Source organism: Myxocyprinus asiaticus, chromosome 3, assembly GCF_019703515.2.
Source record: "Myxocyprinus asiaticus isolate MX2 ecotype Aquarium Trade chromosome 3, UBuf_Myxa_2, whole genome shotgun sequence".
Taxonomy (NCBI): domain Eukaryota; kingdom Metazoa; phylum Chordata; class Actinopteri; order Cypriniformes; family Catostomidae; genus Myxocyprinus; species Myxocyprinus asiaticus.
The window spans coordinates 56,258,017-56,268,508 of record NC_059346.1 but is presented as its reverse complement, the minus strand read 5'-3'; the positions used below and the strand labels follow the sequence as shown (position 1 = coordinate 56,268,508).

At 36.4% G+C, this 10,492-nt stretch overlaps 1 protein-coding gene across 1 annotated transcript; it reads right to left on the bottom strand.

Annotated features, from left to right (window-relative positions):
• Nucleotides 1–2,085: 2,085 nt before the first annotated feature.
• Nucleotides 2,086–10,492, bottom strand: LOC127421059 (sororin-like). The gene is made up of 5 exons (XM_051663795.1): nt 10,167–10,492; nt 9,920–9,999; nt 6,860–6,922; nt 6,183–6,689; nt 2,086–4,514 (listed from the first exon to the last, which is right to left on the bottom strand). Exons 1-5 carry the CDS (start codon nt 10,231–10,233, stop codon nt 4,434–4,436), a joined length of 798 nt encoding a protein of 265 aa, XP_051519755.1. The 5' UTR covers nt 10,234–10,492; the 3' UTR covers nt 2,086–4,433.

The window sequence follows — 10,492 nt, the reverse complement described above, 5'->3', positions numbered from 1 at the left end:
TGAATTCATTGCCAACTTTTTTTTAGAAACTATTGATTTTTTATTTTAATTTTTTTATGCTGTACTGTAATCATATATGTAATGTTTTCAGACTCCTGTAGAGGTAATTATTTGTAATGTCCAAATACAATATTGTATTTATTGTATTAAAGTATTGTAGTTTTGTACAGAATTATATTAAAAATAAAAATACATAATTATTAATCACCTTTAGCTATCTAAACTGTATGTGGTATTCTATATAGAGAGATCATACTAAATAATATTAAAGGGATAGTTCACCCAAAAATTAAAATTCTCTTATCATTTACTCACCCTCATGCCATCCCAGATGTGTATGACTTTCTTCTGCAGAACACAAATAAAGATTTTTAGAAGATTATCTCAGCTCTGTAGGTCCTTACAATGCAAGTAAATGGGTACCAAAATTTTGAAGCTCCAAAAAGCATATAAATGCAGTGTAAAAGAAATCCATACAACTCCAGTGGTTAAATCTATATTTTCACAAGCAATATGATAGGTGTGGGTGAGAAACAGATGAATATTTAAGTCCTTTTTCACTAGAAATTCATCTCCCTGCCCAGTAGGTGGTGATATGCACGAAGAATGCAAATTGCAAAAACAAAAGTAGAAGAATGTGAAAGAAGGGATTGATCGTAAAAAAATAACTTAAATATTGATCTGTTTTTCACCCACACCTATCATATCTCTTCTGAAGACAAGGAATAAACCACAGGAGTCGTATGGATTACTTTTATGCTGCCTTTATGTGCTTTTTGGATCTTCAGAATTTTGGGCACCATTCACTTACATTGTATGGACCTACAGAGCTGAAATATTCTTCTAAAAATCTTCATTTGTATTCTGCAGAAGAAAGAAAGCCATACACATCGGGGATTGCATGAGGGTGAATAAATAATGAATTTTCATTTTTGGGTGAACTATCCCTTTAACAAAAGTAGCCTACACCTTTTTTGATTTTGAATCTAATATATTGAATTGTTTGACTGCGCAATAAATATCACTGACGTTGTGTGGTTTGACAACTACAACAGCAGATAAGATCAGAATTGCTTTTATGAAACCAAGGAGCTACCAATGAAATTTTGAGAAAGGAGAAGTGGAAAATGTTATTAAAAGATTCTTAACTTTTATTGGACACCATAATGTCCTCTGTAAAATATGTATATCTACTGGAAAACTGTGGCACAATTTGCACTTACAAATTGCAGAGAAGTTAGCAAGAGGCTGGCTAACATTGCAGTTTCAAAGCTCTGGAATGGGATAAACTGTTCAGATATCAGAAATCTCTTCTGCATTTGGCTTCAGCATGGAAAGCAGACTAGACTTCTCTAGAAGGAAGACACTTCACATCCCAACACCCAGGTAACTCCATCCCTATTATATTTTACACTGATGCATTTGGCAGACACTTTGGTATCAGACAATGACTTTGGTGTTGTTAGTGCCATCGACCTAGAAGAAGCATGTTGGTGGCAGCATAATGATCTGGGATGTGGTTCAGCAGGAGGAACTGAAAAGCTTATTTGTTGTTGCAAATAAAGACCCGTTTAAATAACCTGTTTTAGTCAGCTAAAGAACTAATTTCCAGCAGAAAATTACCAAATATGAACAGCAACTATGAATAGCTTGGAAACAAAGGTTATTCCCTGAAATGGTCCAGATTTTAAATCAATTGAACTCAATAATTTGGAGCATTGGAGATCATTTACATTAGAGGAATATGCCATCATTTGAACCGTATATCCAACTAAACTTTTCCAGTCACAAAAGCGTAATGATTTTTAAAAATTCTTAAATTCAATTTAATAAAATACAGGCTAAACATGCAGCTAAACCTAGACTTATCCATTTCACCCAAATGCACAGGGTTCTGTTAGATTATAGATTGATGGATCATGTTGACATATTATATTAATATAGAGATCCCTGACATTTCAATGCAAAATAATGTAATCTGTAATCTTGTAGGAATATATGGAATAATAATAATAAAAAAGATCAAATGAGAACGTGAACATACAAGGACATTTATTATCAAGCACTCACTCTAGTGGTGTGACATGGCAATACCAGGACTTGCAGCAAATAATTTCTGACAGAAAACTCTACTCAGCATTTTCCACCTCTAACCATCTGCATCTACAGTTGTGCTCAAACGTTTGCATACCCTTGAAGAATTGGTAATATATGTACCATTTTTAAAGAAAACACGAGTGAGCAGGCAAAAAAACATATTCAACTGTTATAACAGAATGGCACAATCATAAAACAAATCATGGCAACAAAGAAAAAAATGAAATGACCCCAGTTCAAAAGTCTGCATACCCTTAGTTCTTAATACTGTGTATTGCCCCCTTTAGCATCAATGACAGTTTGCAGTCTTTTGTAATAGTTGTCTATGAGGCCCCAAATTCTTGCAGGTGGTATAGCTGCCCATTCGTCTTGGCAAAATGCCTCCAGGTCATGCAAAGTCTTTGGTCATCTTGCATGAACCGCACGTTTGAGATCTCCCCAGAGTGGCTCGATGATATTAAGGTCAGGAGACTGTGATGGCCACTCCAGAACCTTCACCTTTTTCTGCTGTAACCACTGGAGGGTCAACTTGGCCTTGTGCTTAGGGTCATTGTCGTGCTGGAAAGTCCAAGAGTGTCCCATGCGTAGCTTTCGTGCAGAAGAATGCAAATTGCCTGCCAGTATTTTCTGATAACATTCATCTTGCCATCAATTTTCACAAGATTCCCCATGCCTTTAGAGCTCACACACCCACAAAACATCAGTGAGCCACCACCATGCTTCACAGTGGGGATGGTATTCTTTTCACTATAGGCCTTGTTGATCCTTCTCCAAACATAGCACTTATGGTTGTAACCATAAAGCTCTATTTTGGTCTCGTCACTCTAAATTACAGTGTGCCAGAAGCTGAGGCATGTCAAGGTGTTGTCGGGCATATTGTAACCGGGCTTTTTTGTGGCACTGGCGCAGTAAAGGCTTCTTTCTGGCAACTCAACCATGCAGTTCATTTTTGTTCAAGTATCGCCGTATTATGCTCCTTGAAACAACCATACCGTCTTTTTCCAGAGCAGCCTGTATTTCTCCTGAGGTTACCTGTGGGTTTTTCTTTGTATCCTGAACAATTTTTCTGGCAGTTGTGGCTGAAAACTTTCTTGGTCTACCTGACCATGGCTTGGTATCAAGAGATCCCCAAATTTTCCACTTCTTAATAAGTGATTGAACAGTACTGACTGACATTTTCAAGGCTTTGGATATCTTTTTATATCCTTTTCCATCTTTATAAAGTTCCATTACCTTGTTACGCAGGTCTTTTGACAGTTCTTTTCTGCTCCCCATGGCTCAGTATCTAGCCTGCTCAGTGCATTCACGTGAGAGCTAACAAACTCATTGACTGTTTATACACAGACACTAATTCCAATTTAAAAAAGCACAGGTGTGGGAAATTAACCTATAATTGCCATTTAAACCTGTGTGTGTCACCTTGTGTGTCTGTAACAAGGCCAAATATTCAAGGGTATGTAAACTTTTGATCAGGGCCATTTGGGTGATTTCTGTTATCATTATGATTTAATAAGGAGCCAAACAACTATGTGATAATAAATGGCTTCATATATATTGATTTTCCAAAATCAATCCAAACTTTCTGCCAGGGTATGCAAATTTTGAGCACAACTGTATAGTCAAACCATTTTATCTTTTTAATGCCAATCTGTTAAAATATACACAAACAACTTATATCTGATAGATCATAAACTTGGAAAAAGACGTAATCAAACTTAACAGTTCCTTTAAGAGTTTTAATGTAACCTAGAGGAAACAGTATATACAACATTCTTTGCAACATAATGCACACTTGCACACTCAAAGTTAACTATCACTCAGCCTGTCAAAATGAAATTTATTAAAAATAAAATAAAAAAAGACCACTACAGAGATATTTTGGCGATAAAAATTTGTACAATTAATAAACAAAAGACAGAACATTTAAGAAACATTAGAAATACACAAAAAAAAAAAAAAAGAAAAGAAAAAAGAAAAACAAAAGAGTTGGGCTAAATAGATGTTAGCCAATCTGAACCATCAAATAAGATAAATGTCGAAATAATCTAATAGACAACATTCAACATAGATTTTTTGCTTTGGTGAAATTTCTGAATGCTATTCCGATTTATTAATAATTGTATTGTTGTAAAATTATCCAATTACATGCTCTAAAAACGATAAAACTGTTTAATCTCTTAAATGTGCTTGTAATAATTCAGTTTAAATGAATCAAGATTTTGAATACACGAAGAAATGGTGGGCAGTCTTTCAGAGAAATTAACACTAATTAAGCCATATGTTGACAATTATGATGTATATAAAATGTCCTGAACGCATGTAGACCTTTGCAAATGTCATTCAACGACCAGTTCAAAATGTTCAGCTTCTTCAAACTCTGCATTCATCTTTGCGGCAAGAACATCCAATTCCGACATCTGGAAGAAAAGAAAAAGGACATTAATTTTGAAAGATTTAAACTGATTCATCAGTAATCCGATTCATCCTCTCTCTTTACTCAATATGCAGAGGCAACTATAAGTGAGCCATTTGTTAATTCTCCCACCAAGTGTAAACCCTGTTGTACTATCAAAACATCCCAACAGGACAAAGCAACAGTGAGTGTTTACATGCACAATATTACACCAATTATTCTTAACACAATGTGTAAGGTCATGTAAATGTCTTAAACATTGTGTTTTTTTTTTTTTTTTAAGAGGAAGTTGATAGATAGGTTATCTAATGTTAGAGCGAGCGGCCATGCAAAGTGGCTAACGTTAGGTAACTTACATGTTTCAAATGATAAGCCATGTTTGAGGTCGATGAATGAATGTTTGCATGTCACCTTCTTGGGGTCATCCTTTACCCTCGAAATTATCCCACACTTTGGATTTCCTGTCCGACATTATTAATTACGGCATGGACCAGCCGTGTAAACGATCATGTCTGTCCGTCACTGACTGCGTGACTTCGCCACGACCAACCGACCAATCAAAACTTGGTCGACCAAGACTCATCTCAACGACTAATGTTTGGTCGACTATTAGGGGGCAGCCCTATTCATTGGATATTTTGTTTTTACTTATGTATTATTTCCTTTGTTACATTGCTTTGAGAAGATATCGAGTTTCTGGAGGAAAGTTTAAAATAACAATAATAGTAATACTCATCAACAACATCAGACTGAAATGTGGCATAATGTGAAATTTAGCATTATGGTAAAGTTGATTTAAAACCAAACTATGTTTTTCAAGTTTCAAATAAAGAGAAAAATACATAAAAGGAAGTTGTTTTCATAAGTATTTAATTCACAGACTGTTTTATTCAAAAATAGGCATTATAGTACGGTTATTTAATATATAAACCAAATCGTATTGATATATATATATATATATATATATATATATATACACACATTTATATTTTTTTTTTTAGAGAGAAATGTAATTATATTGGGTTATACTTTATATTGCTATTGGGAATTAAAATTACTCATATCATGATATAAGATTTTGGTCATATTGCCTACTCCCTAGGTTCCATTATTATTATTATTATAATTATTTAAATGAAACTGATTCCGAATTAGAACTGGTTCTCAGTTCCCAACCCTCCCTTCCTTTATTTTAGCGGTGGACCCTTTTCACAAGTCCTTGTGCCACGAACCGGAAGTCGTCATAGTTGGCTAAACTTGAATGGCAGTGAATGGGGGACCACAGCAAATGTAATTTTTGCTTACCCATTTGCTCCAACAGCAAAAGAAAAAAATAAACGATTATGCTTTCACAGCTTTGCAAAAGAAGATAAAATACAGCGCTGGATTACAGCAGTAAGAAGAGAGAAACAGACCAAATTTTCTGTCACTCCATCAGCAGCATGTTAGAAGCCTCATCGCAGCTATGGTAACTGATTTTTTTAAATGTATTCCAGGGTAATATAATACAAAGTACAATAAAATTGGAAATATAAAAAAGTTACATTTACATTGTTAAAGGCAGAAACACGTCTGTGAAAAGGGTCCATTACGTTTGGTGTGGCTAGTGGTGCAGAAATTACACTTAATGAGATGTTTTATATCTCCATGTCCATTCCTGACTCACTCTTACCTTGATCTGTTGCACACGCTTCCTCCTGGTGGTTTTCTTCACCAGGCACACACCAGGGATGTTTGGATCTACTTCAGGAGGGCAGGATGCGCCGTCATCAGCAGCCGAGATGTTAAAAGAACCCACACTGAATGATGAAGAGCCCTGAGGAGCTTTTCCAGACCGTTCTGTTTTACGCATCACCTCTGGTGTCTGAAGCCTCTCAAAACCAAACATGGTCTCCCGGTTGTTAGGAGAAGAAAAAGCAGCAGGCTGAGATTTGGGGCTTTCAAAGGACTTTTCCCCAAAACTCAGCCGACTGTAGGAGCGCCGCACTTTCTTGGACCAAAAGGGGTCCTGCTCAGGTTCTCTTGACTGAGATGATGGAGAAGAAGGGGGCAGGATGGGCGAGAGGACCGCAGTCTTGGGTACAGTTGCGACACCTGGGGATGATGTCATGACTTTGGACACTTTTACTGCCACTTCAGATAATCTTTCCACATTCTCCTTGTTACTGTCAGACAGGGCCTAGAAGACCATTTCCAAATTAGAAGATTATGTATTTGTGGTATACAGTGAAACATATACAACTTATACAAATGTGGTTACTCTGGTGTGGCTTGAGTGTCAATACTTTTTGAGGCCACTGTACAGTATGTGATCAATAAAATTGACATTGGGAAGTTTGTTAGACTTACCCGAGTTTTCCTGGGTGCTATTTTTCGAACAGTGATCGACCGTTTAACAGCCACTGGTGGAGCCTTGTAAAAAAAGATGTATTGTAATATTACACATCTATCGAAACTATAGAGAGTTAGAAACTAAACCACCATGTTTACTGTTGCATTGAGACATGGGCCAAAACATGTCCCAAAACAAATCTGACAAGATCCCTAGAATGTTCTTACCACAAATTTAGCGTTTGATTGTATTTTTTTGAGAGTGGGGAAAAAATTATTCTGTTACAAATCACAATCCTTCAGACAAACTATTTTTAAATCATCTCCCTGATGTATATATATTATGTATTTTAAATTACACATTTTGCTTAATATGCTAATAGAATGAAACTGTAATATAAAAAGCTATATTTGTGTTGAGTTCCACACCAGTAAGCTTGTAGTTATTAAGCCCATTTATTTGTTGAATATCCTTTAGTTACCTTGTTGAAGTGCCGAGCTTAGCATCCAAACATCCCTTTGAAATACGTCTGATTGGGCTCACATGGACATAAAGCAGCCTTATTATATATGGGTTGCTTAGCACAGACTAGTCGACTAATAACTCAGACAACGCATCAACTAGTCGATAATGAAAAATCGTAGTTTTGCTCATCCCTACCTTTTACCCGCAAATTCTGTATTATAGAGTAAAAAAAAAGTTATGTCAGACACGTGTTCTTCAATAAACCTTACTTTCTATAAAAAAAATAAAGAAAATGTTAAAAAAAATGTAAAAAAAAAAAAAAAAGGGGGGTGGGGTGTTAACAGAGCTCAATATATAACATCAAATCACAATACTTTAAAAAAAAACGCAACACATTTAGAATCGGCAACTAAATATCGAATCGTGATGTCTGTGGCTATTTTCAACCCTAGTGTTTTCTCTCTATCCTATCAAAATTCTGACATTATCATTCACTAACTGTAGATAAAACCCCAATCCTCAGACCATGAAACTCAATATTTCATAGACATTAAAATATATATTAAAGTTAGGATGTAAGGAAATAAATATGTATCTTTAAAGAAAAGAATTCAACTATCCTGACAGAAGGAGTTAAATGTCACACAGGCTTTGTGTAGTTGTCAAGATAGTGTTTATATTTTTTGTGTTACATTAGTTGCTAGTAACACCCAAAAAACAAAATGGCAACTGGATTTACACGTGTGATGAAAAATATGGTTATTTTTTCATATTTTATAACACTGAAGACACTTCAGCAGTTGAAGTCAGAAGTTTACGTACACTTAGGTAGAAGTCATTAAAACTAATTTTTTAACCACTCCACAGATTTCATATTAGCAAACTATAGTTTTAGCAAGTCGTTTAGGACATCTATTTTGTGCATGACAAGTAATTTTTCCAACAATTGTTTACAGACAGATTTTTTAACTTTTTATGACAATATCCCAGTTCCAGTGGGTCAGAAGTTTACATACACTAAGTTAACTGTGCCTTTAAGCAGCTTGGAAAATTCCAGAAAATGATGTCAAGCCTTAAGGCAATTAGACAATTAACTTCTGATAGGAGGTGTACTGAATTGGAGGTGTACCTGTGGATGTATTTTAAGGCCTACCTTCAAACGCTACCTCTTTGCTTGACATCATGGGAAAATCAAAAGAAATCAGCCAAGACCTCAGAAAAAAACATGTGGACCTCCACAAGTCTGGTTCGTCCTTGGGAGCAATTTCCAAATGCCTGAAGGTACCACATTCATCTGTACAAACAACAGTATGCAAGTATAAACCCCATGGGATCACGCAGCCATCATACCACTCAGGACGGAGGCGCATTCTGTCTCCTAGAGATGAACATAGTTTGGTGCAAAAAGTGCAAATCAATCCCAAAACAACAGCAAAGGACCTTGTGAAGATGCTGGAGAAAACAGGTAGACAAGTATCTATATCCACAGTAAAACGAGTCCTATATCGATATAACCTGAAAGGCTGGTCAGCAAGGAAGAAGCCACTGCTCCAAAACCGCCATAAAAAAGCTAGAATACCGTTTGCAAGTGCACTTGAGGACAGAGATCTTACTTTATGGAGAAATGTCCTCTGGTCTAATGAAACAAATATTGAACTGTTTGGCCATAATGACCATCATTATGTTTGGAAGAAAAAGGGTGAGGCTTGCAAGCCAAAGAACACCATCCCAACTGTGAAGCATGGGTGTGACAGCATCATGTTGTGGAGATGATTTTCTGCAGGAGGGACTGGTGCACTTCACAAAATAGATGACATCATGAGGAAGGAAAATTATGTGGATATATTAAAGCAACATCTCAAGACATCTGCCAGGAAGTTAAAGCTCGGTCGCAAATGGGTCTTCCAAATGGACAATGACTCCAAGCATACCCCCAAAGTTGTGGCAAAATGGCTTAAGGACAACAAAGTCAAGGTATTGGAGTGGCCATCACAAAGCCCTGACCTCAATCTGATAGAAAATTTGTGGGCAGAACTGAAAAAGCGTGTGCGAGTAAGGAGGCCTACAAACCTGACTCAGTTACACCAGTTCTGTCTGGAGGAATGGGCCAAAATTCCAGCAACTTATTGTGAGAAGCTTGTGGAAGGCTACCCAAAATGTTTGACCCAAGTAAAACAATTTAAAGGCAATGAGACCAAATACTAACAAAGTGTATGTAAACTTCTGACCCACTGGGAATGTGATGAAAGAAATAAAAGCTGACATAAATCATTCTCTCCACTATTATTCTGACATTTCACATTCTTAAAATAAATTAGTGATCCTAACTGACCTAATACAAGGAATGTTTTCTAAGATTAAATGTCAAGAATTGTGAAAACCTGAGTTTAAATGTATTTGGCTAAGATGTATGTAAACTTCTGACTTCAACTGTAGCTTACAATGAGCTTGAAACCATCTAGTTTTCAAAATTCATTCATTAATTAATTGATAGAAGTGAATGGCTGCTTATCACAAATATTTGACAAAATAGTACACATTTTAGCGGTTCTGTGGCCAATATGGCTCCGCGCTCAAGAATTAGTGACTGATTTTGTAAAGCTGTAACTCACCACAATTTTAGAGAGCAGGTTTTCATCGTTTGCAGACAACCTGGAAGACCTCCGTCTTGGAGGACTGGCTCCATTTGACTCTTTATATAAACAACAAAAAAGCGTTGACATTAGGTGTGAGATCCTTGAATGTTATTACAAAGTCAGCTAAGCATGCTGCGTTGTTACTACCTAAAACATGCCATATACTGTGGCTTTTTCAGTGCTATTTTGATCGAAGTGTGATTTTCAAAGTAAAAACACTTACTTCTGATTTGGTCGTTGCTCTTCCTCGACCGACCAGCCGACGCTGATCGAGGGGTTTTGTTGCTCATCTTGCAACAAAATACAGATCCAGGAACTATGGCAGATTGCTGATAGCCAGTGAGCTAACCCAATGACACATTGATTATACGCCAATTACAGTGGGGGGAAAACGCTGGAAGTATACTAACAGAGGCGTATCTTTGTTTTACGTACACCTGACTAAATTTGACAGTATTGTCTGGGATATTCTAAAAAGAAAAGTCCACAACTTTGTCCCGTAGATGCAAACGAATCTGCGCTGTTTTCAAATTCGCCCGCCTTCCCGTG

Coding starts and splice junctions, on each gene's coding strand:
- LOC127421059 (XM_051663795.1), bottom strand. CDS start 10,233: ATGAGCAACAAAACCCCTCGATCAGCGTCGGCTGGTCGGTCGAGGAAG. Junction 6,923..9,919: donor ACCTGCTCTCTAAAATTGTG/GTGAGTTACAGC, acceptor TTTTTTTACAAG/GCTCCACCAGTGGCTGTTAA. Junction 6,690..6,859: donor TAGCACCCAGGAAAACTCGG/GTAAGTCTAACA, acceptor ATGGTCTTCTAG/GCCCTGTCTGACAGTAACAA.